Source organism: Oxyura jamaicensis, chromosome 2 (assembly GCF_011077185.1).
Source record: "Oxyura jamaicensis isolate SHBP4307 breed ruddy duck chromosome 2, BPBGC_Ojam_1.0, whole genome shotgun sequence".
In the NCBI taxonomy this organism is placed as follows: domain Eukaryota; kingdom Metazoa; phylum Chordata; class Aves; order Anseriformes; family Anatidae; genus Oxyura; species Oxyura jamaicensis.
Window position 1 is genome coordinate 123,403,799 of NC_048894.1, and position 25,786 is coordinate 123,429,584.

The 25,786-nt window shown below is 39.4% G+C and overlaps 1 protein-coding gene across 3 annotated transcripts in view; it reads left to right on the plus strand.

Annotated features, from left to right (window-relative positions):
* The window catches only part of PREX2 (phosphatidylinositol-3,4,5-trisphosphate dependent Rac exchange factor 2), a 176,231-nt gene that overhangs the window by 106,952 nt on the left and 43,493 nt on the right, over positions 1-25,786 (plus strand). For all 3 annotated transcript variants that reach the window (XM_035317544.1, XM_035317543.1, XM_035317545.1), the window contains 8 exons: positions 860-954; positions 2,964-3,046; positions 3,391-3,481; positions 4,973-5,101; positions 15,576-15,617; positions 18,301-18,518; positions 21,763-21,865; positions 24,156-24,299. In XM_035317544.1, coding sequence (XP_035173435.1) covers positions 860-954; positions 2,964-3,046; positions 3,391-3,481; positions 4,973-5,101; positions 15,576-15,617; positions 18,301-18,518; positions 21,763-21,865; positions 24,156-24,299 — 905 coding nt within the window. The remainder of the gene's footprint in view (positions 1-859; positions 955-2,963; positions 3,047-3,390; positions 3,482-4,972; positions 5,102-15,575; positions 15,618-18,300; positions 18,519-21,762; positions 21,866-24,155; positions 24,300-25,786) is intronic.

Below are 25,786 nucleotides of genomic sequence, written 5' to 3' on the forward strand. Positions count from 1 at the left end.
CTGCAGTGAAACTAAATGGTCTTCATGAATTGAATATATCATTCACTGTTGAAGAATTTGATTTCAAATGAAGGCCTCAGGGCCTCATTCAACCTGGTCTTGAACACCTCCAGGGATGGGGCATCCACTACCCCTCTGGGCATTTTTGAGAGGATTAGGTGAATGAATGTAATATCTACATCAGAGAAAATAGCAGAGAAACACATGAGTTTTAATCCCTGTATATACTTACTAGAGCAATATGAGTGAAATTTTGTATGCCTAAAAATTTGCACTGAAGTCACAGATGTAAATGTCTACACATCTTTCATAGAATGAACAGTTGTAAAAGATGGGATTATAGACTATATTTTGGCTGGCAGGGAAAAAGTAGTTTGTAGTTTGAGTTTGACGGATTTGAAATTGATTAAATCTGTTCTAAATCTGTTATGGATTGTAGTTTGCAAGTCATAAACCAGAGTACTTCATCATGTTGTATTAGTTATGGACTAGGAGTACAGTTTTTAAATGTGGAGTTACTAAACGGTTGGAGGCCACAGTTTTAAAAACTGTCACTCATGAAAGAAAATTTGGTTGTTTGAATTGAAAGTGTATATTTTCAGTCTGCAAGTACTTGTTCACATGCAAAGTGAAGGGAGGCAACTGAATCATCTGTTATGGAAACCTTACCCTCTGAGTCCTACCAGGATTGCAAATTATATGATAGCCTAAGTATAGGGATCTTTATTGTTGATAAACAATTGTAAAGACCATCTAATCATTAAAGTAAAAATTAGAAAAGGGAGAGAATGTCCATAACTTTGATATAAAGTCTGTGTAAAAGGACATGACTTTGTTTTGTTTTGTTTTGTTTTCCAAGTGATTGCAACAGCAACAGGAACTCCATTGCTTCCTTCACCAGCATTTGTAGCAGTCAATGCAGTTCTTACTTTCACAGTGATGAAATGGATTCAGGTATGTCTAGAAAAGTCAGCTATGAACCTGTCATCAGTTCCTTTAACTCAGTTTTATTCTTTTCATTTGCCTGGCAGTATTGTTGCTGCTTTTGTTTTAAAAATTGCTTCGTCCTTGGTAATAGAAGTGTATCATTTTGTTTCTGCCTAGCTAGTGCTGCACTTAAGAGTCCTTCTGTGAAAGACAGCCAACATTCCAGCATCTCTGTAAATAGACTGAATTAGTTAGAGCTCTTAGAGTGGCTGCTTTTAACCACTTTCATGCCCTGACCTTGACAGCGCGTTATGTTGCACAGAGTAAGGAGCATTTTAGGTGAGTCCAGAATGCTCTCCCAGCCTGTGTCAGTGCCCAGAATGCAGGATATGGCTGTGTATGTTTGTAGGAAGGAATGTGAGACCACATAGAAGCACATTCTTGTTTATGCCATGACAAATTTAATTTAAATAAATGCAGCTGCTAATAGGACTGAGATGGGATTTAACTGCATGGAGTACAAGGTAATATACTCAGGGACTAATAATAAAAATATTTGCTCCATGCTGGGAGTTTATCATTTGGGAATGATTTAGGAACAGAGAGAATAGGGCATATTAGCTGAATTTGAGCCACCACTGGGACTCGGCCATAAAGAAGGCTAATTTTTTTGCTGGTCACATCAATTTTCAATTGGGGTAGGAAAATATTAAGGACATTATCCAAGGTATCTGAGATACCTTTTGAATAATGTAGTTCTAGTCAGCTACTTCAAAGAATTGGAAAGAGTGGAGCAGACGCAGAGGAAAAGGATGAAGGACATAAAACAACTGTTAATAAAAGAGGAAACGCAAGGTCTTTAACTTAGGATATGAATGAGTTAATATGCAGTAATGCAACAAAAAGCTGAGGTACTGGGGTGCCTAAAAGAATATCTCTGTTAGCCAAGTCCAGATAACAGCGTTCACATTGATTAATTGTGCCACTCAGGGAAACTCCCACTGTCCCGATGACTGAATTTTCTCCTAGTTCCAAAGCTAGCCTGGCTAACTCCAGATCAGGGCTCTTTGGCACTGTGCTCCATCTGTTACAATTAAAATCCTGTGTATGGTTATAACTGCTGTCTGTAAGGACATCTAAAGGAGCTAAAAACAAACAAACAAACAAAAACCAAGGAGACAAAAGTGCTATTTAAGTGTTTCAGTGACATAAGAAAAATGAGTCTAGGCTGACCATGAATAAATTTGGGTTATAAATTATCAAGTGGCTATTTCTTATCTGTCACTGCAACAGCAAGGAGGAAAACCAGTTTTAAGCTCAATTTTTCACTGTTTTTGAAAAAGTTCAACTTGCATCACCTGTTGTCTGAGAGCGCAAGTGACTGAGGGCAGTGACCTAGGAGAGTCCTTCTCCTTTGTATTGTCTTGGGAAATAGTTTCCTCTGTACCACTTGTATCTAATACAAGATTTGGATACCGTGCTGTTGTTTTAATACCAAAATATCAGAGTGATTTCAATAGTAAGAACATTAAGATTGTGAAGTGTCGGTACAATCCCTATAAAAATTTCATGGTGAATGCATTTCAGGGACTTTGTGGTCTCATGTATTATTACAGTTTCACACTCCTCAGTTGTTCAGTCTGGTGGTTAGGGTGTTGTCCAGCACAGAAGAATCCTTGTTGTAGAATTGCTGAGGATGGAAGGGACCTCTTGAGAACATCAAATCTAATCCCCTGCTCAAGCAATAATCCAGAGCATGTTCCCCAGATCCATGTCCAGTTGGGTTTTGAATAAGAATTCTAAGAGCTACTTCTGTATTACCCATTGACTGCTTAATGCAAAATACATAGGGAGAACAGTTGTATGCTGTAGGATTCTGAATCTGTAGACTGTAGACTTGTGTTTCTGTCCCTAGAACCATGGTGGGTATAATCCTGAGTAAAAGTGTGTGTGCAAAGCAGATTATCCAAGCTATAAAGATTTTGGAAAATGTGCTGAGACTTCTAAACAATTTTTAATTTTAAAATATTTTTCAGGCGATGAGCTTCCCATAAGTGTTCGAATCTCTCATGATAAACAAGACAAGCTCCATAGCTGTTTGGAGCATCTTTTTGGTCAAGTATGAGAAGATTTTTCTTGGCTTTAATACTAATGTCCATGTTTGAGCTAAGATGTCTTTAGCAAATACTTTTTTTTTTTTTTTTTTTTTTTTTTTACTTTTGCTTTCCACTGTTTCTTGGGATGGTATGTATTTACTCCTTCTATTTCTGTTTTCTGTAAATTGTTCAAAATTTAAAATTAAATAGGCCCTTAGATTTATTAACATTATCTAGCCTTGAGCTTTAACTATAGCTATTAGGTAAGAAAGCATCCAAAATTGCTTTTTTCTAGTTCATGTTTCTTAAAGAATTGCAAAATTTTGCTGTAGAAAATATTTTTCTCACAGAACTTTAATCCCAACAGGTCGATTCAATTGTCAATCTTCTGAAAGGACCAGCTGTGGTGAGGGCCTTTGAACAGACAAAATACTTTACGCCAGGCCGAGGCCTACAAGGTAAAATTAATTCTATCATCAGAATCAAAAGGAAGCTTTAACAGTATACGGGTATGGCTATATGTTCCTTGAGCTGGGTGTTAAAAACTTGATTTTGCTTATTCATGCCATATTCTACAATAATCGTTTTTGATTTTTTTTGTCAAGTAGGTTGTATCCTTAGTGGAAAACTTGCACAACATATAAAAGAATGTCAGGTTTCTTGGAAAGTCAGCTTTAAACTGTAGACTCTGAACTGACTATAGAATTGCTGAGATTTTTGAAATAAGAAGCAGGATTTTTTTTTTCTTTGAAGGTGTTTTATTACATTTTTGTCTCAACTTATCAAGCAATTTACAATCTATTTTAATATTAATGCCTGTGTTTTAGTATTTTTGTAGGTATTTTATTTTTGAAGCTGATATATAAATAATTTGAAGATGTAAATGTATAGTCACAGTCATATTTATATCAAATATGTACTTATTAAGCATTACTGATTATTTAAGGAACTTTTGTATGTAATTTCAGATACTCTGCTAACACTTACATAGTTGCTAAGTCTAAGTGTATAAGTAAACAAATGGTGATAGCCGTAAAATCGTGATGAAAAATGCAAAGGACTTCTAGTGAACTGAGTTTTTTTAATATATAAAAAAAAGGTCAACAGGAGACAGACTGTATTAGTATACATAATTGTGTAGTAGGTTTTATTACAATTTTATTGAGTCTGCATATATATCTTTTGGCAAAGAAAACTAATTGTAGATGGCCAGAGGGTGGATCTTTGACTTTTACAGATCACCTAAATCCTGCTAAAGTCAACAGAACATAATTAGTGTACACAAATTACCTGGTTTTATGAAGCCTCAAGCCTCAGTGAGTTTGTGTGGAAGTCACTTCCTCTTCCTCTTTCCTCTTCTTCTCCCTCTTCTTTTCATTTTTTCATTTCCAATTTTGGGACCAATGAGAATGAACCTAGAACATTTGTGCTTGCTTACTTAAGTTTCTCATTTTTTCAGGTTAAGTACATGAAAAACTTACAGAATAAAATCTTAACCTTTCAGTGATTTAATAAATAATCAATTAGACACAAGCTATGGACAAGCTAAATGTTTTACTCCTGGTCTTTGCAATACGAGGAACACTTTGAGAGATTTGAGAGACTAGGTTAAGGAATAGTTAAATTTGTCTTAAGCAAAGTTTAATTTTCTGATTGGATTAATTTTGCTGACATTTGCCTCTAAAAGTTCTAGGCTCTCGCTTACTCCATGGAGACAGGCACCTTCTATCCTACGTACTTCTTTCAGAAAGAATCATGTTTGGGAACACTGCTCTCTCTCTCTCCTTTGATAAATTAGGGAGCTTAGACAATTGTTACACTTGTAACCCTACCTTTTAGAGTTAAAAAAGATGAAACCTATATGAGGTGTGAAAACATTTAGAAAGAGTCTTCCTGTGACTTCCTCAGGAAGTTTAAACAGAAAAAATATTATTTTTATCTTTGCATAGAGTTTCAGCAGGAAATGGAACCGAAGCTCAGTTGTCCAAAGAGGCTACGACTCCACATCAAACAAGACCCTTGGAACCTTCCCAGCAGTGTCCGCAGTCTTGCCCAGAATATCAGAAAATTTGTTGAAGGTTAGTAGGTACAACATGGCTGTAAACAAACAGTTTATGATAGAAAACCTGGGAAGAGGAAGGGGAAAGATAAAACTGCTTCATGTTGCTGCTAGGCAAGGTTTGCAGAACACAGTTCTGTCAATGGGAAACACCTGAATTTGAGGACTTACTTGTGTTCGTAGTAACGAGGTTAGTGGAGTACAGCTAAGCTGCTTGATGCTTACTCTGTAGACTTCAGATACTGAAGAGAAAATAGTCTCTCCTGACAAGTTAAACCAGATGAACCATATGTTGCATGTGCTGGGTTATTTCAGGTGCTGCTGAAATGTAGTGAGCTTGATTTATTTATCACAGAACCTCACAGAACAGATACACCAAAATGTGTCTTTCTTTCTTGAAGTTAAACACCTTTTTTTTTTGGTACTATCTTTAATGGAAAGATGAAGACTCTGCAGGACAACTTCTGTCCCATTTCCTGTTCTTATGTGTCATTGATCTGGAATCGTTATCCTTCTGAAATCATTCTCCTGCTGCCATGAAGACAAATCTCTTCCACTGATTTTCAGTCACTCATTCCATCACAACTGATGCCATATCTCTCTTCGTCCTCTAGCTCCTTCTCATCATTGTTTAATAGTTACTTAGTACTGTGCTTTTCCTCACCACCAAGTGACAGGGTGGGCTGGTGTTTCTGCTTTGTTCCTTGGCTTCATAAGAAAGTCTTCCTCCCCCCTTCCCCCCCCCCCCCCCCCCCGAATCTGTCTCACTCTTTCTCTCATGCTCTCTTGCTCTCGCACTCTCTTTCTCTTCCCCTTTCTTCCATAAGAAAGCTTTACTTCTTGTACTGTTTGATAGTGAAACAGAAATAATGAGCAAAATAATCTTTACAGAACTATTTGTACTAGGAGTCTATGTGGGAACAAAAACTTTAGCCTGTCAGGTTTAGTTTTAAATTGTTTCTCTATGGTTAGCTTTTTTCATTTGGCATTAATTTCATTTTAGCTTCATTCAAAGGCAGGACTTGCCTTTCATGAACCCATGCTGACTGGGCCTGGTCCCCCAGTGGTCCCGCATACATTGTGTGATTGCATTCAAGATGACCTGTTTCATCAACTTTCCTGACACCGAGGTCAGGCTGACAGGCCTGTGGTTCCCTGGGTCCTCCTTACGACCCTTCTTGTAGATGGGCATCATATTAGCAAGTCTCCAGTCATCCAGGAGCTCTCTGAATGACCATGACCGCTGATAGATGATGGAAAGCAGCACAGCAATCACATCCGCTAACTCCCTCAGCACCCTTGGGTGGATCCCATCTGGCCCCATGGACTTCTGACAGTCCAGGTGGAGCAGCAGGTCTCTAACTGTTTTTACTTGAACTGGGGGGTGGGGGGGGATGTTCTTCTGCACCCTGTCCCCGACTTCCAGGTCGGGAGGATGAGCACCCCAAGGATAAGTGGTCTGACTATTAAAGACAGATGCAAAGAAGGCATTAAGAAACTCAGCCTTTTCCTTATCCTCAATAGTCATGTTTCCCCCTGCATCCAGTGTAGTTAAGTTCCTACTGACTGGGAAAGGGGAAACATAAGCCCATTTCTTAAAAGAGAAAAAAAGGAAGAGCCAAGGAACTAAAGGTCAATCAGCCTTACCTCTGTGTCCAGCTAGATCATGGAGCAGATCCTTCTGGAAACTATGCTAAGGCACGTGGAATGGCTTTAAACTAAAAGAGGGTGGATATAGATTAGATATAAGGAAGAAATCAGAGGATGGTAAGGCACTGGCGCAGGTTGTCCAGAAAAGCTGTGGATGCCCATCCCTAGAGGTGTTCAAGGCCATAGAATCATAGAATCATAGAATATCCTGAGTTGGAAGGGACCCTTAAGGATCATCAAGTCCAACTCTTGACACCGCACAGGTCTACCCAAAAGTTCAGACCATGTGACTAAGTGCACAGTCCAATCTCTTCTTAAATTCAGACAGGCTCGGTGCAGTGACCACTTCCCTGGGGAGCCTGTTCCAGTGTGCAACCACCCTCTCTGTGAAGAACCCCCTCCTGACGTCCAGCCTAAATTTCCCCTGCCTCAGCTTAACCCCGTTCCCGCGGGTCCTGTCACTGGTGTTAATGGAGAAAAGGTCTCCTGCCTCTTGACAACCCCTTACGAGGAAGTTGTAGACTGCGATGAGGTCTCCCCTCAGCCTCCTCTTCTCCAGGCTGAACAGGCCCAGTGACCTCAGCCGTTCCTCGTACGTCTTCCCCTCCAGGCCTTTCACCATCTTCGTAGCCCTCCTCTGGACACTCTCCAACAGTTTCATGTCCTTTTTATACTGTGGTGCCCAGAACTGCACACAGTACTCGAGGTGAGGCCGCACCAGCGCAGAGTAGAGCGGGACAATCACCTCCCTTGACCTACTAGCGATGCCGTTCTTGATGCACCCCAGGATACGATTGGCCCTCCTGGCTGCCAGGGCACACTGCTGGCTCATATTCAACTTGCTGTCTACCACGACCCCCAGATCCCTCTCTTCTAGGCTGCTCTCCAGCGTCTCATCGCCCAGTCTGTACATGCAGCCAGGGTTTCCCCGTCCCAGGTGCAGGACCCGGCACTTGCTCTTATTGAACTTCATGCGGTTGGTGATCGCCCAGCTCTCCAACCTGTCCAGATCCCTCTGCAAGGCCTTTACGCCCTCATTTGAGTCCACAACTCCTCCAAGTTTGGTGTCATCAGCAAACTTGCTCAAAATACCCTCTATTCCTACATCCAGATCATTTATAAAAATATTGAAAAGTACCGGCCCTAAAATGGAGCCTTGAGGGACCCCACTGGTGACCGCCCGCCAGCCTGACGCAGCTCCATTTACCATAACCCTTTGGGCCCTGCCCGTTAGCCAATTGCTCACCCATCGTATGATGTTTTTATTTAGCTGTATGGTGGACATTTTGTCCAGTAGGATCCTATGGGAAACCATGTCAAAAGCCTTGCTGAAGTCCAAAAAAATCACATCAGCTGGTTTCCCTTGGTCCACCATACGGGTGATCTTATCATAAAAGGAAATCAGGTTAGTTAGGCAGGACCTACCCTTCACAAACCCATGCTGGCTGGGACCAATGACTGCTTTGTCCCCCAGGTGCGCCTCAATAAGTCCGAGAACCAACTTCTCCATGATTTTACCAGGCACTGACGTGAGACTGACAGGCCTGTAATTGCTAGGGTCTTCTTTCTGACCCTTCTTGAAAATTGGCACAACATTTGCCAGCTTCCAGTCTACTGGGACCTCTCCAAATTCCCAGGATCGTTGAAAAATAATTGATAGAGGTTCCGCGATGACATCCGCCAGCTCTTTCAGCACCCGGGGATGAATCCCATCCGGACCCATGGACTTGTAGGGATCCAGGTGGAGTAGCAAATCCCGCACACGTTCAGGGTCAGTTGGGAGTTTGTCATCCCCACCGTCCCGGTCCTCCAGCTCAGGGCACCCTGGGTCCCGAAGCCCATCATCGGCATTGAAGACAGAGGCAAAGAAGGCGTTAAGCGTCTCTGCTTTGCCTACGTCATCGTCTGTGAGGAGACCTTCCCTATCAAGGAGCGGCCCTATGTTTTCTTTAGTTCTCCTTTTTCCATTTACATATCTAAAAAAACCCTTTTTATTTTCTCTCACAGACACAGCCAGCTTCAACTCTAGCTGTGCTTTGGCCACTCGAACTTTCTCCCTACAAACACGAACAGCATCCCTGTATTCTTTCCATGACGCCTGGCCCTCCTTCCAGCAGCGAAACACTCTCTGTTTCCGCCTAATCTCCATTAGAATGTTCCTGGTCAGCCACGCCGGCTTCCTGCCCCGCCTGCCTGACTTGCGATATTGTGGAATTGCCTTATCTTGTGCTTCTAGGAGGCATCGCTTAAAGAGTGACCAGCACTAGTGGACATCGAGGCCTTCAAGAGCAGTTTCCCAGGGGACCTTACTGACTAGTTCCCTGAGCAGCCTGAAGTCCGCTTTCCCCATATCTAGGGATGAGGTTTTGGTGGCACTTTTCCTTCTGTCACCATAAATGTTGAACTCAACCACTTCATGGTCGCTATGACCGAGGCGGCCACCAATCACCACATCTCCCACCAGACCCTCTCTGTTTTCTAGCAACAGGTCTAGGAGGGCACCTTTCCTAGTTGGCTCCGTTAGCACCTGTACCAAGAAGTTATCATCTAGGTGCTTCATGAACCTCCTGGACTTGCTCGTGTCAGCCGTGTGGCACTCCCAGTTAACATCCGGCAAGTTGAAGTCCCCCATAAGGACAAGGGGAGTTAATCTCGAGGCCTCTCTTAGTTCTGTAAAGAATAATTTATCGGCGCTATCATCCTGGCCAGGCGGTCTGTAATAGACTCCCACAACTACATCCCCTTTATTCGTTCGTCCCTTGATCCTTACCCAGAGGCTCTCAACTTTGCCATCGCCAACCTGAAGTTCCACACAGTCCAGCCCCTGCTTCACATACATCGCCACCCCACCACCTCGCCTACCCTGCCTGTCCCTCCTGAAGAGCCTGTAACCATCTATCGCAACACCCCAGTCACAGGACTCATCCCACCAGGTTTCGCTTATGCCGATGATGTCGTAGTTGCGGGACTGGGCCAGGACTTCTAGCTCATCTATTTTATTCCTCATACTGCGTGCGTTTGTGTAAAAGCACTTCAGGTGCGTCTCCTTACACTCAGCACCTTGTGGATCTGACCAAAGGACCCCACTGGCACACAGCCCCTCTGATTCTAGCGTACCATCCCTTAGGTCTTCACCGGCTCGCCTGGTTTTAGCCCCTTCCCCCTTCGACTCTAGTTTAAAGCCCTATCTATCAGCCCTGCCAACTCCTGACCTAAGATCCTTACCCCTCTCCGAGAGAGGCGCATCCCATCCGGTGCCATCAGGCCCGGTGTAGCATAGACCTTCCCATGATCAAAGAAACCAAAATTCTGCTGGTCACACCAGTCTCGAAGCCACGAGTTTATGTGAACAGTACGTCTTTCAGCTTCGATCCCCCCTATCGGAAGGACAGAGGCAAACACCACCTGCGCCCCTGATCCTCTAAGTAGTCGCCCCAAATCCCTAAAGTCTCTTTTGATCGCCTTCGGACTTCTCGTTGCTACTTCATCGCTACCAGCCTGAAAGACCAGTAGCGGGTAGTAGTCAGTGGGCCGTACCAGGCGCTTGACTTTCTTGGCAAAGTCTCTCACCCGAGCCCCAGGGAGGCAACAGACTTCTCTGCGGGTTGGGTCCGGTCGGCATATCGGTCCCTCTGTCCCTTTCAGGAGGGAGCCCCCCATAACAATAGCCCTTCTTTCTTTTTTGAAGGATGATGTGGCAATGCGACGTGTAGGTCGCATTGTCTTAGGCGCCCCCTCCAACTGGGACGGGTGTTTGTCTACTTTGTCATTTAGATTGTCTTGCTCTAGTCCTTCATATCGATTATTTAAGGGTAGATGAGAAGGTGAGGTGGGCAGAGAGAGGGCTCGCCTACCACCCCGAATAGGCACCCGCCTCCATTCCCCCCCTTGATCTAGGTCTCCTCCCGCTGCCTGGCTGGGGGAGCGAACCTCCGTCTTCTGCGTAACAGGAGACGCCTGTGCCGTGGCAGTCTCGTGAGCCTGCCTCAGAGAGGGTAGAGCGCACCTCCACCAGTCAATTTCCCTCTCTGATTCCTTGATGCTCCTGAGCCTGTTCACCTCCTCCCAGAGCTCCGCTACCTGGCTGAGCAGTTCTTCAACCTGGGCACACCTCCCACAGGCATACCCACCACTGCTGTCAGAGACCGACAGAAGGCTGGGGCACACTCTGCAGCCCAGGACCTGGACGGCTGCGTGTTTCCCCGAGCCCTCCGTCTGAGTAGCCACACTGGTGACCGTGGCTGGAGATGCCTCACGAGATGCGGAGGCCACGGTTTTCTGCCTGGTCGATACCATGGTCAGGTTCCACGCAAGCAGGTTACAAGCACCGAAGGGAGAGGCAGCTGCAAAAGAGCGACGATGAGCCCCCCGCTTGCCCTGCCCGCGCGAACTGCCACGCCCTTCGACGTGCCACGCCCTGTTTGCCCGTCCTGTTCGCCGCCAGATTGGATGTTTGCCCGTCCTGTTCGCCAGGCCAGATTGGATGGAGCTTTGAGCAACCTGATCTAGTGGCAGGTGTCCCTGTCCCTGCCCTCCCCCTATCCCCCCCCCCCCTTTCTTTTTTTCTGTTAATAAATTACAGTAGCTAACTCTATTTGAACTGTTCTGCTTGTAAGTGATGGTGGTTCAGAGACCTGAACAGTAAAAGGCATTATTCATGTGCTGTTCAATGAGAACATGCAATCTGACTTACCTTCACTCATCACTGTGTCTTGGAATTTATCTGCCAATTTTAAATATTCTTGGCTCTCCCTTTCCATTCATGGCATCTAAGCATTTGTCAGAGATTTCCAACAACTGGCTTCTGTGCCATCTTCTTAACCAAATAAGCAGTTTTACATCTAAAGTTATCATCTGAAGCTGTTTATTCACCATTAAGTCTTCACAGTTTTTTGTTCTATTTTAGGTGTTGTGTTTTTTTCTTTGATTCCTATTCTACCCCCAAAGTGACATCACTAATAATTGTTCCTGAGAATCTAGAGGAATGTGGTACGCATCTTCACTATCATTTTGATCTACCTGTGGGACCAAGACTTGTGACAGAGAGAGATGTGATGGAGAGATACCTGAAAGCCAAGGTTCTTGTGGTTTCCCTGGCACAAATAGTGTGAAGGAGAAATAGGACAGTGGAAGTGAATAATTGCTTCTCAAGCCTTAGTTTACAAGGCATGTCTGGACAGGTATATTTAATTCAGTGTTGAAAAGATTCAGAGCAGAAACGCATCCCTCAGGCAGTTTTGGGAGACTTCTGTTATTTAAACAGGCTTCGGCTTGTATAAATTAAACTTGAGACAAAACCAGCAGCTGGATCTAACTAAAATCAGATGAGCACAAAGCATGATTAAAATGCTATAACAGCTAAGTTTTCCCTACATATCTGCACTTCTTGTTTTCTTCTTTTTACTTTTGCCGTTTTGTATTGTCCTCACATATGGTGAGGATACCTAGAAGAACCATGAGTACTGCCCTGAGCTGTTTCTAGCTGAAAGCCTAACACATGGTACAATGACTTACCTTCCTGTTTTCCTCCTTATTTGCCTGATGCAGAGAAAACAAAATATGTGCCCTAATTTGCTTGGTTGGGCTTATGACTCTCTTAGCAAGTTGATCAAAGTCTTGGAATATACAAAGCTGTTAGAAGAATTCTCATGATTTTTTTAATTATTATTTTTTATTTGTCCTAAGCAAAAGGCAATGTTTTAATAGTTGAGCAGATATATTTGTCTTTTACATCAGGTTCTATAGGAAGTAGGCAAATGAAACCACAGATGGAAATATGTTCACCATGGGAAAAAAATGTTGTGAATAAAATTTCCAGTATTTATATAAGTATTTACCCATTATTGATGAATGCTAAAATAAAGATGAATGCTCTCAATGAATGCATATCCTTATTGAAAACTGGACATTTTTATTTTCAAAAATATACTGCAGGCTATTGTAATTTTTTATTTACTCCTCTGTTGTCTTGCAGAATGGGTTGTATTAGATCAGACTGATTAGCAATTTAATGAAGAGGGAGACCTGGGAGCCCCGCAAAAATGAAATGTTTAATTCCTAGATTCTTAGATTCTTTTTATTTTCTTTGTTTAATAAGTATGAAGAAATGCAAAAACACAGAATGCCTGGAGGATGAGAGGATGATTGTTCTGAACTATCAGTTTTCTTTTTATTAGTATTGGAATTGTGAGAACAACAACAAAAAGCTATGAAGGTTTGTTTGCGCAATTAAAAAAAAAAAAAAAAAAGCCTTCCTTGGCAGTAGTTTAAAACATATGTGGAGATTGCTTTGTCTCATTTCATTTGTTCTACCATATCATTAGATAAAGAGAAGTTTACCATGGTTACAGTGAAAGTGAGCCCTAGAAGGCTAATCAAGATGATGGACTTGAAGAGTTCTCTGATGAAATAGTATACAGATTCTGGGAGGATTTATCTTCAGCTAAGTAGCTAAAGAAAAGATGAAAGTTATTTCTTGGTGTGAGTGGGCCTACTAGATTTTCAGACCAATAAAGATGAAGACAAGTTCTTGGCAGAGGCAGATGTTCAAGGATAGAGTGTTTGATTTTCTTGCAGGAGAAAGCAGTAGCCAGAGCAGGAATTCAGAACAGCTGATGAATAGAGAATAATGAATAGAGAATAAATAGATAATAAAGAATGATGTAGCTACAGGATTTTGAATGTATGTGAGATGTGTGATGAGAAACAGAAAGCACAGGAAGAAAAAATGAATGATGACTAAAGTAGGAACCAGGAAAATTAGCCAGACACGTGAAAAGAAAGAAAACCATCATAAAGAAAGCAAAATCACAATACGACGGTATAACAGCAGAAAGATGTAAGGAGAGCGAAGAGAAGGATAAATCTCTCTTGTTCCTTCTCCTTACTTCCCCTCCCCACCTTCCTAATATATATATATGGAGAGAAAATAATATTTTAGAGCAAGTCAAATTTATAGGCAGCAAACTTGATGAGGAAGTGCATTTGTTTTTCTAACACAATAATTTTAAGTTTCAACAGGAAATACTATGCATTTGAGAAATTCCACACTTATTTTAATTTAAATTATGAGTAAGGAGTGAAAGAGCCTTCAGTCATCAAAAACATCAGAAATGTATTTCAACTTAAATAATAAAATATGCAGTACAAATCTTAGTCTTTAGTCTTATTTCAAAAGTATCTTCAGATGTGAGAAACATAATAAAACTAAAATCTGTCCTTAGAGTGAAAAGTGTTACTGGGAAAAAACAGAGTATTGTGCTGGGGAAAAAAAAAGTACAAAAGAATACTTACGAATAAAAAAAGTTGAAAGCATTTTATAAAGCATATGATCTAAGGAGAAATTGCTAGAGAGTTATTTCCTTCCATATGCCATGTAGCAAGATGGGGTGAAAACTTCGGTAGCATTTGGAATTTATTTAAAAACAGATGATTGGCATCCAAGGTTCTCTTCTAACCCCAGGTATGTCTCTACTTATACAAAACCTAAAAATACTCTCTTGCCTGGGGGTATATTTTGAAATGGAGAAGACTTCTAGCAATGACAAAGGCAAGTTGCTGTGTCCTGTAATTTTCCCATAAGCAGGAAATCATTATTTATAGATACCTCAAATGCTTTTGAATTCAGAGATCTGACAAATCTCATATAAAACAAGCTGCAAGTAATAGCCTCAATGTGTCTAAATTCTTCAGATAGAAAATATATTTCCCTTTATTATATTTGGTTACTAAGCCAAATGTTTAGTCTCCAAGATCCCAAGTTATTAATCTCTAAGTTTTTCTCAAATGACAGAAGGCAAAGGCAAAGACTTTTCACCAGGCAATTTTAAAGAGTAACCATTAATTTTGGTTCTTGTATTCCATCATCTGAGACGTATGTAATGTTTCAAATTTTGAACCTAGTAGGTTAGTTTCAGTAGGAGACAAGACATTCCTAAACTGTCCTTTGGCCCACATACTCCACAACTCTTATATTCTTGGAATAGGACTATACAAAAAATTGGATGTGTGAAAGAAAGGCTGTCATGATGTGAAAGCATGAGAAGTAGTGGTGTGTTCCTACAAGCAGCTGCTGTAGAACAACTGATGTGCTGGAAGTTTGACACACTCTGAGGTTATGGCGGTTTTTTTATCTGCCTGTTCCTTACCGTGATGGTTTATACATTTGAATTTGTCCTCTGGTACCAGGCAGAGGGGAAGAATCACTTCATTCATCATGAAAACTTTGAGAAGGCAAAAGAAAAAAAAAAAAGAGGAGGGGGATATTTTACATATAATATGCTTTTTGTTTGTTTGTTTTTGTTTTGTTTTGTTCTCCTTTATTAAAACAGTGTAAAGACATATAAAGGCAATTTTTTAAAGCATAAATTAAAATGCGTGTTAAATCTGTACTTTTATTTTTTTCCCTGGATACTTTGGTATGCATGAACATGAGGATAACTGGACATTTTTAAGTATGGGACAAGGGTGGGGGGGAGGAAAGAATTGGGGTGATGTAGGAGTTGGTGAAAACAGGTCTTGTTTTACAAGGCTTTAAGGCTGGAGTTCTTCATATGTAGACATGCATTGGCCAGCTGGTATACATGTACTCTGAGGCAGCTGCTGCCTCTTCGTGGGTTTTTCTTACTGCTGGTGCTTTTGATAATTATAAATTTTATCAAGTCAAATGTAAAATCTAGTGAAGCTGAGATTCAATACTGTTTTGAAGGTATAAGTCAGGATGGCATACACAAAAACTTAGTGTGAAGCTGATTTTATACAAAAGAACTGCTAATGCATTATTATGTTGGTAAAAAACACTTTTAACCATGGTGACCTCAATATATTTTCTTTTTTTCTTTAAGAGGTGAAGGCACGGATACTCTTGGCACTTCTTGAGTATACAGGTAATTTTGCTTATTTTGGGAAGTGGGATTGAATTTTTGTTTTCTTTTATTCTGCTTTTTGTTTTAATTTGGCCAGAATAGAGAAAGGAGTAAAAACTCAAACATGATTATCCGATAATCAACAACTTTACCTCTGTATTGACAGTGAGGATTCCTGAAGGACACAACAATTCCAAAGACATTTACATTTAAAGCAAATGTTGTACTTTTTTAATGCAAAATGCCTTCTCTGGTTATTTACTTTGGATGATGGCAGATGAAGTAGCTGCCAAATCTCTGAATTTGTGCGGAGTACTTCTTCTGTCCTCCTTCTTCTGTAATCTTCCGTAATTACAATCTTTTCTTCCCATCTTCATACCCATCTATTTATTGCCTTGCCTTGCTTTTCTAACCCATTGCTTTCCTTTTATCCTTCTTGTGTTACCTAAAACAGCATAATTTAGTGCTAAATACTTTATTTAAATCCTATTTATTTATTTAAGTCCTATTTATTTTTAAGTCCTTGTTTTTTGGAAGGGGTCTGAGTATTCTGTGTATCACTTTACCATCACCTCATACAGCCTCAAATGCACAGAATATGCATGTGTCTGTAAAATAAATGTCACTAAATCTGTATTTAGAAAATAATATGTAATGTTATAGTTGAAGATTCTGTACATGTTTTTTAGATGGACGAATGACCAAGTAAGCAGTCATATTTCGCTGTAAAAGCTGGTTATTGTAACCATCTGACAGCACCATATGAATGTTATTTCGTGATTTTGTTATGACGCATAGCAACAATTTTATAAAAGAGAGAGTAATGTTTCTTTGTTGTCAAATTTCGTCCAGATTTTAAAAATATTTTAATAATTCCTCAGGATAGTTAATAAGTGGCATCACAAAATATCCCAGGCTTGATTTTTTTTTTTTTTCCCTTTAGGCTGTTTTCCCTATTTACATGATTTCTTAAGTTCTGTAATTTATTTTGTATAAAAATCTTTTTGTGAAAAAAGCCCAGAGTGCTCTTGTATGCAGTATCTGATGTTCAAGTAGTATTAGATGAGATTTGGAAATGAGGTGTCAGTGACAAAAGAGAACTGCCTCAGAAGCAGGCAATACAGAGGAAAGTACTGAAATCAGCTGCTGTTGGACAAACAGAGATAAAATTGAGCAAGGAAAGACAAAAGAATGCATTTTGGGCCCAAATCCCTGAGCACTGCTATGATATTGGAAAGATTGTGACCATGGGCCAGTGGGATTTCTGAAGCGGAAGGTGGGTGGAGTTTGTCAAGTGAAAATTCTGTCTGCACTGGATTCTGCATAACTTGAGAGACTGGAGACAGAGTGAAATTTTAATAATCAAAATAACAAGGAATGAATCACAGTATAGAGGCAGTAGCGATTAGACCATTTAAGAAAAATATTCTTGAGGTCGTGAGAGGCTGTCAAATGGAATAGCAAAAGAGTAATCAAAGTTATGAATAGTTTGAGAAAAGGTTTGAAGATCTCAGAAGGAAAATGAACAGAATAACTTTCAGAAATAATTGGTGTCCAAGAAAAACATAGTTTTAAAGTCATTATTAATTTTGTAAGTACAGGATTATTTTTACAGATTTACGCATCTAAAGTCTTCCTAGCCCCATATAAATGCGGTAAAGGAGCTAATCCTAGAGGCAAATAAATCTAAATTGAGGACAAAGGGACAAAGAGCTTAGGTTTTCAAAAGACCTCAATGTCATCCAGTCATGGATGACGTGACTGAGAAATGTTGTCTACCTGTACCATCTGTGATTGACATTTGCCTAACAGTTCATAATGATAAAAAAAAAACTTGGAGACCTTCAGAAATGGGGAGAAGTAGGAAGCACTGAATACTTTACACCAGGATTTTGTGCTTTATTGAGAACACGTTTCCTTTTCGAACTGTTTTGACCTTTAGCTAATCGGATGTCTATGCCCTCCAGAATAAATTGATAGGTTAGCTAGTCCCTATTTTAAATCTGTTGCTAATGGTTCCATAGACTTCTAGCTAGGGACCTGTCTTGGGCTTTCCTGACTCCATAAATCTGTACTGCTTCCTGGATATGTGTTGCTGCTCTGAGCTTACTCTGTAGATTTCATATTCATATATATGGTCTTTGGATAGATTGTGTTCTGCTAGCAACACTTCTACGTCCCTTGTCTGCAGTTTGTAGCAGGCAATCTTCATCTGCCCTACCCAGCTGGTAGCTGTAAAATTGGCCAGATGACAGAGTCATATTAAGAGATTCTGCCTGTCCTTGCTTTCTCGTCGGAGGTAAATGTTTTTGTGCCCAGCTCATTCTCACATTGCAGCAAAGAAATCTGAATCATATCTATCACCTTTTAATATCAAAAGTACATGGAATTGATGGCATATACGTTAAAATCTGAAGTATAAATATACATTGTTTATGAAGAAGTACTTTAAATTCCAGATTTTTAACCCATTTCTATATAATTTTAGAATTATAAAATAATTTTTGAAGTGGAAAATGGCAGTTTGGGTTGTAGAGTGCTATGTACTTGAATAACATTAAGCTGTAAACTTGTGATTTAGTTGGACTAAGAAACAAGTTATTTTAAAGTAAAGAAAAAATAATATCCCAGTTACTGTACTGTTAATTAATCTCCTGCTCCATCTCTGCTTTGCTTCTCCTCTTTTGGCTTTTACCCATCACAGATAGCGAGATACAACTGAGGCGAGACATGGTCTTCTGTCAAAGTCTAGTGGCCACAGTCTGTGCTTTTTCAGAGCAGCTAATGGTGGCCTTAAATGACATGTTTGACAACAACAAAGAATATGAAATGGAGACAATGGAAGCCAGCAGAAGGTGGTTGGAACAGATAGCTAGTGCGGGTGTTCTCCTTCATTTCCAGTCACTGCTGTCACCTAACCTGGTAAGAACCTTCACATAACATAACCCCCAGGCTGTTCATGGGGGAACAGCCCCTGTTTGTTCCCCAAACCAGGAGCGTGGTTAAACAGTCTTTGCTATAAATATGATTTTCTATGTCCTTTGTGCTTAGCTTGTTACTTAATTAGCTGCTATTTGGGAAGTTTGCAGTTCAGGTAATTACAGATATGGGAAATGTTTGTTTGTGGTATGGGAAATAAGTTATCCACAAATAGAGTATTGTATTTGTTCTTAGTTAGCAGATACTGATTCCCTACCATTATCATAGTTGTTCCCTAGGAGTGAATGTAGTATTAGGTGATAACCACAGTTTGACTCAGCAATAAGTAGCAATGCAGATAAAATAAAATACCTGATTTGGATACTTTTTCTATCACCCCTTCCCTCCAAAACAATCAGTCTGTAGTAAATGGAGGACTAGATATGCTAGTCTGCTTTTTTTATAGTCCACTAATCCCCAGCTATCCAAAGTGCCTCTTCAGCTGTTTAAGCAGCTTCTCACACTAGACTTGTTCCTGCCAACCTGAAGAACTGTAAAGCACTTTGCACGGTCTGCTCTGTGGCAATCTTCTCAAACTCTAGATTTGCTCAGTGAAATTAACTGACTTGTTATAATAGGCACAAGGTTTTCTTGTGCTAGTGTTCTTACTGCTGAGCTTTAAGACCATTTAATACCATGTTTGTGAACATTTCGTTTACTTGACTAAGCTTGGGAATGGGATCAAACATCACAAACAGGTGTCAGAATTTTGCATCTTACTGAACAGAAGCCCACTCAAATGACAAATTAAGTTCCTGCTATCAAAAGTTACCCTTCCTTGACTGTCTCAGCACGAAGTTGCTGATGAGTTGTCCTGATCAAATTTTAAAGCAGAAGAGATCAATAAAAATAAAGATATTTCTAAATCATTATCATAAAGTGTGTGGTATTGTTGGAGACCATTGTCATGAGATAGTGTGAACAGCAACCTCACCAGCAGTTGAGCTGCTAGCATGGGCCTGTGTGGGACAGGGTATGTCAGGACAAGGTGTGCAGCTTTAGAACAGCTCAAGTCAGGGCCTGTGAGAAACATGAGGGCTGTTTATCCACATGAGATGCATGTGAAGAAAGCACGGTCAGGGGATCTCCTACTCAGGTTGTCTCTTGCGTACTTAGTTGCACAATTCAGCACCAGACTGCTCTGGCTCTGGTGCTGGAGTCCTCAGAGTACAAGAGCAAATTAAATTGGTGCTCGTCTTATGTTTTAACATGCACTTAATTGTATTATCACGAGATAACTTTAGTGTTTACAACACTAAATACTTCTGTTTTTTTCTTTCAAAATTGTGGAGCCTTCCTTTGTAATGAAAACTCATGCTACTTAGCATGAATTGTAGGCTGAAACCAGCACTATCCATTGCTGGGTTAAAACAAACAAAACCCGCTAAGTTTAGTCTCTTCTGTATATGTATTTGCACAAGAATTCTGAATTAGTTCAGTGATAACTGTTCTTAATTAAGTGAAAAGTATTTAAAAGTGACTTTCTCAATACCTTCTCAGGACCATTTTGCTTACAAATGATCCACGTTATGTTAAACAAGGGCATTTGAAGGAAATCATAGAATCATAGAATATCCTGAGTTGGAAGGGACCCTTAAGGATCATCAAGTCCAACTCTTGACACCGCACAGGTCTACCCAAAAGTTCAGACCATGTGACTAAGTGCACAGTCCAATCTCTTCTTAAATTCAGACAGGCTCGGTGCAGTGACCACTTCCCTGGGGAGCCTGTTCCAGTGTGCAACCACCCTCTCTGTGAAGAACCCCCTCCTGATGTCAAGCCTAAATTTCCCCTGCCTCAGCTTAACCCCGTTCCCGCGGGTCCTGTCACTGGTGTTAATGGAGAAAAGGTCTCCTGTCTCTCGACACCCCCTTACGAGGAAGTTGTAGACTGTGATGAGGTCTCCTCTCAGCCTCCTCTTCTCCAGGCTGAACAGGCCCAGTGACCTCAGCCTCAGAAATCATACTCATTATGGCCAGAGTTCAGTAAAGAATGAACAGTTGTATAAAGATTTCCCATGTCACTGAATGGTTTTCAGACTATTCTGCTGATATAACATTGCTTTCACCAGAGAGAATTCATAAATTGAACCAGGAGACAAAATATTTCAAGCAGAGGTGCTTTTTCATAAATACAAGGGGGAATACTATTTCACTGTTTAGAGCAAAAACCATTTTGTTTTCTTTCTATAACTCAGTAAGCTGTAGTTCTCATTTTTTAGGCAGCTAGTTGATTATTCTTTGCCTTTCTACCATTTCACTTCTTAGAGGAGAAAAATATATGCCTCAGATATACACTTAGCTTAATGTAGCTAGGAGAGGGTTGTATAAAGAATAGTTACTTTAAGTGATTATTGATTTCTCCTGTAATTAACTGCATATTTAACTCAAGATAACCATCCTTGTAGATTACTATTTCTCTTTTTAAAGTTTGAGTATGCTGTCCTGAGAAGTTAGTAAGTTAGTAAAGTTAGTAAAAGTTAGTAAGTTAGTAAGTTAGTAAAAAGTCCTGAGGCTTTTTTGGTAGCTAAGGCTGGATATTCCATCTTTTTAGTTCAGGAGTACACAGAGTGAAGCACTGGTGCAAATCACAACATTGCAATATCTATACGCTTTATTTGCATCTAGGTTTTTGTAGGTGGAGGTACAAATCACTCTGAGTTGTACTCATTCTGAGCTACTGGTTCAGTTACTGATGCCTAGAGTGGACAAGAAGAACTTTTGTATGTTTTTGTTTTAATTAAACACTGAACTTAAGGCATTTTTAAAAGAAAATTGCTAAAAAGAGGAATTTGTTTTTCAAATTTGCACTGTGTTAAATTGCAAGCTAGGCCTGGTGACAAGGACAAGATGTTGAAGTCTGGCATCTTACATAAAGAATAGTTACAATATTGTTTGATTAAAAATCATTAGAAGTAGTGGTAGCTATAAATTACCTGTAAATTTATTATGTGAAATGATACAATTATTTTAATAATCTTGGACTAGTAATGAAAGGGAATGTGCCTATAGGCACAAATATAGTTATGTTATGTAGGAGTTAATTACATTATACAATGCATCAGTGAAATTTTGTGCAATGTTCTGTAGTTATTTTTTTTATATTTTCATATCCTGGTCTCTTTACTTCTGTTAGGGAAAACATCTGGTTGAATTAACATTCCATTTTTTTATTTTGCTTTTTTTAGGCCGACGAGCAAGCCATGCTAGAAGATACACTGGTTGCACTGTTTGACTTGGAAAAAGTTACTTTTTACTTCAGACAATCAGAGCCAGAACCAGTAGTTGCAAGTGAGTAATTATAATTAATATTTGGGTTTTACTGTTCAGAAACATTCTCTGTATTTCTAATATTTTTGTCTTCTAGAACATTACCTCCCATAGGAACTGTTCTATAATTTGGGATTATAGAGAATTTGCTCTCCTAATATTCCAAGATTTCCTGAAATGCAGCTAACATCAGCCATGATGTAGAATCATTATATGGTGATGTTAGCAACCAAGCAGGGAAAAGTGTCTGCTTAATTAAAGTTTCCATTGGGTTTCCGTGACTGCATAAGTCCCTGGAAGATCAAGTTGTTATTGAAGAGTTGCATATAAAAGAAGCTTGAAGGCCACAATAAGGAAATGCAACTGAGATAAGGTGGAGAAACATTTAAACCATTTCTTTTTAATATTACTCATCCCTTCTGAATGAAAAAAGTAGATCTTTGAAGAGTTCCTGAAGAAGAGATAGCAAACACTGTTAGGGTAGCTTTAATTGTGCAAGAAGGTTCCTCTGAGACCTGGTGGTGGAGACAGTCGGGGACATGAACTCTTCCAATGCTTGTCCAACTAGTAGGAAGGAACTGTCTTCACAGTCTGCTGTTTACACTATACCCTTCACTCTTTTCCAGCCACTCCTTTATTATATGTTTTCAGCCAGTAGAGATTTTTCTGCAGTGAATTTTGTGTAGTGAGAAAAAAACAAACACATTTTTTCTCAAGTCTCAGAACTCCCCTGGGAAGGGAGGAAAGCATGTCTGCTTAACATCAAGCTTTTCTAAAACAATTCCCTTGCTGGATCAAGACCACACATAAGAGTGCTTATGCAGTAAACAAGGCCAGAAGAAACAAAGCTCCTCCACAAAACTACTAGTTTGCCTGTGTTCTGGGGCATTCATAAGCACACCCATACTCATAGGGTGCTGGCAAATTTGCAAATGGAAGGCTGGTGGTCAGCTAGGAACTGGCCTATGTAAGACCATTTTTACTTATGTATAAGTGAAGTAAGGATTCTGTTCAGAGTGTTTGTTTCAAAGAGAAGCCCTGCCAAGCTGGATAACAACATGGAACTGGAGTTATGGGAGAGCTTCCTGATGGGGAGTTAACCATATACCCATGTCATAAACTGTTCAAATGGCTGTGTCTCCTGACTGAAGTGTCTGTGCTAAAATAGAGATAAATGGAAAGTCCGTGTGTTCTAGGATTGTGATAAATTCTCTGTTGCCTTTTGGCTGAAGTGCTGCTGCCACAATGATCCTTACTGTAGTTTCAGAAGACAAGGAATTTTCAATTACTTTTTTTTTTTCCATTTATGATTCCGTACAATGATTGCAAGAAAAATGTATTTTATTACCAAAAATAGTGAAAAATGTTCCTGTAAAATATTTTCAATTTAGGTACAAAGTAATTTATGCACACTATAAAAACTACATAAGATTATTAATGCAAATTGCTGAATGTTTTACTGTTTTCAACTTGGAGACTTATTCATGGAAATGATACTTAAACAGGAAGTATGGAAAAAGACATAAATTGAATAAAATGGACTTCCTCTGAGAGATTTAGCTAAATGTAAAATTTTCATCAACTTTTGCTAATGATCATTACACATTAAACACTTTGCATAATACGCAAAATGTATGCTGGGGATTCCCTGTAACTGCAAAATGATACTGTTAGTTGCACTGAACTCTGCAGAAATTGACGTATTATGACATTTAGTTTCTCAAAGTATAATGTAGTGCATTCTTACAGATTTTTATATTCTATCAAATTACAGTTGTTTTCTCTGTTGAGTCCAGATTTTAATAATGCTTTAATGAGCATGCTGGTGAGTACTGTATTTTAACTTGTGCTCTATCCCACACAAACATGAAGAGATGCTGACTCTGTGAAGAGGATAGTAGTATATGTCACAAAGACCTTATACATCATGCACCCCAGGAAGGCATATGAAATATGGCTCTAGCCATCCTTCCAGTGGTTTCAAACCATGTGCTGCACATAGATGTTTCTTCAGATTTACAGAGAAATCAATGTAGGATGTTGCCAGCTTACATTATTTGCTTAGTATTTTTGCTGTCATTGACAGGCGGGCAAAGATGACAGCCACTGATTTATGTTGTTTTTTTACCTTCTGAAAATGGATAGGCCAAAAGTGACTGCAGCAACACTGAGTAAAATGTAAAATACTGAACATACTCATTTTATGACTGGGGAGATTTTTATCTAATCATGTGAATTTTGGTTGCAACAGTTCATGGGAAAGGACATGTCATTGATTTTAATGAAATAGTAACACTGACTTTATTCTCAGATGTTCCAATCACATACCAAGCAGAAGGAAGCCGGCAAACTCTGAAGGTTTATTTCTACCTTGATAGTTACCATTTTGAACAGCTTCCTCAAAGACTGAAGAATGGAGGAGGGTTTAAAATCCACCCAGTACTTTTTTCACAAGGTAACTTGATTTGTTATTTTTGTCCAATTCTTTCAAATAGTACTTAAATTTCTAAAGCACTACTTACTCTAATTTAAATACTTTGTCACTATAAGCACATAATTGTATTTAAATGAGTTGTTTAATATGGGCATTTATTGAGAATTTAGAATTAAACTGAATTTAAGAAATGATGAGTTTTGTGGTGAAAAATAGGCATACAGATATGTGTTTCTAATTTTATACTTGTTGTATGATTCTAACACCAAAAAAATGAATGCTCTTTCATCAGTATTGTTTTGTGCTTTTGGTTATTAGTGGATGATAGTCAGATCATGAAACTTGCTTTTTGAAGTATTTTGTAATCCAGATACTGTAGTAACCTTTTCCTGTTACTTCAAATGTACAGATTAAATTGTTATCCCCTGAGAATTATGTTTCTTTAAAATGTAATGAAGACTTAAATAACTTTTCCAGGCTTTTGTAGTTATGAGACTGCAAACATTACTGAAGTGATGAATGGTGGCACTGATGCTCAGACTGTTCATAAATTGCAGGCAGCCTGCATTAGCTGCAGTGTCATTACAGTCATCACGAACATGGAATTTGATTCACTGAAATGGTAAATGCAAGGTGCTGACTGCCTTGAGCTGCCTTTCATTTCAGAAGGAGCTGACAGTACTCTGTAACTTGCAAAAGGCTTCCAGGGTCCACATGGAACAGCCAGAAGACATACAAATGAAGGTTTCAAGGAGGGTTGATAAGTTAGGAGGATGTAAAATCATGAACAGTAAGACACATGAAGAGATAACAGAACTTACTGTAAATCTAACCCACTTTTTTTTTTTTTTTTTTTTTTTTTTTTTTAAATAAGTTCCATGAAGCCTGACTTTTAAATAAACTAAAAAAGGACAGACTTCAGTGGATTTCTTTTCAAGGGACTGAGTTCAGTCATAGAGGGAAATGAGAACAATGAGCATCAGAAACATTTCTGGAAAGCAGACAGGCATATGGAAGAGAATAAAAAATACCTTGGTTCAGACAAAATCTTGGAAATATCTGTTCATTTAGATTCACATTAGTGGGACAGGATTCAGTGAGCTTGAGAATTTCTTCTGCAGATTTTTTTTCCTTTGTTTCTAGAGTGCCCAAAATATTTGTGTCCTAGTGTTAGAACCTTTGCAGTGAGCTAAAGCAAAAGGGCTAAGATTCTTTGAAGTGTCACATCTGTTTAATAATTTTCAGTAATGGGAAAGTCGTCTACTTTCTTTCTGATACCAAATTTCTTTAATTATCAACTGTCTTCCATCAAAATAGTCCATTAGAATCCAAGAATTATAAGTCCTGGATAAGAAGTTAAATCCTAGTGTTTAAATATATATATATATATATATATATATATATATATATATTTCCCTTACTAATGAATGAATTGAGATTATAGTTTTTACTTCATTCCTGTGAGGTTTGAATAAGCTGCCATCAGTAGATCCCCATGTTTAACTGAA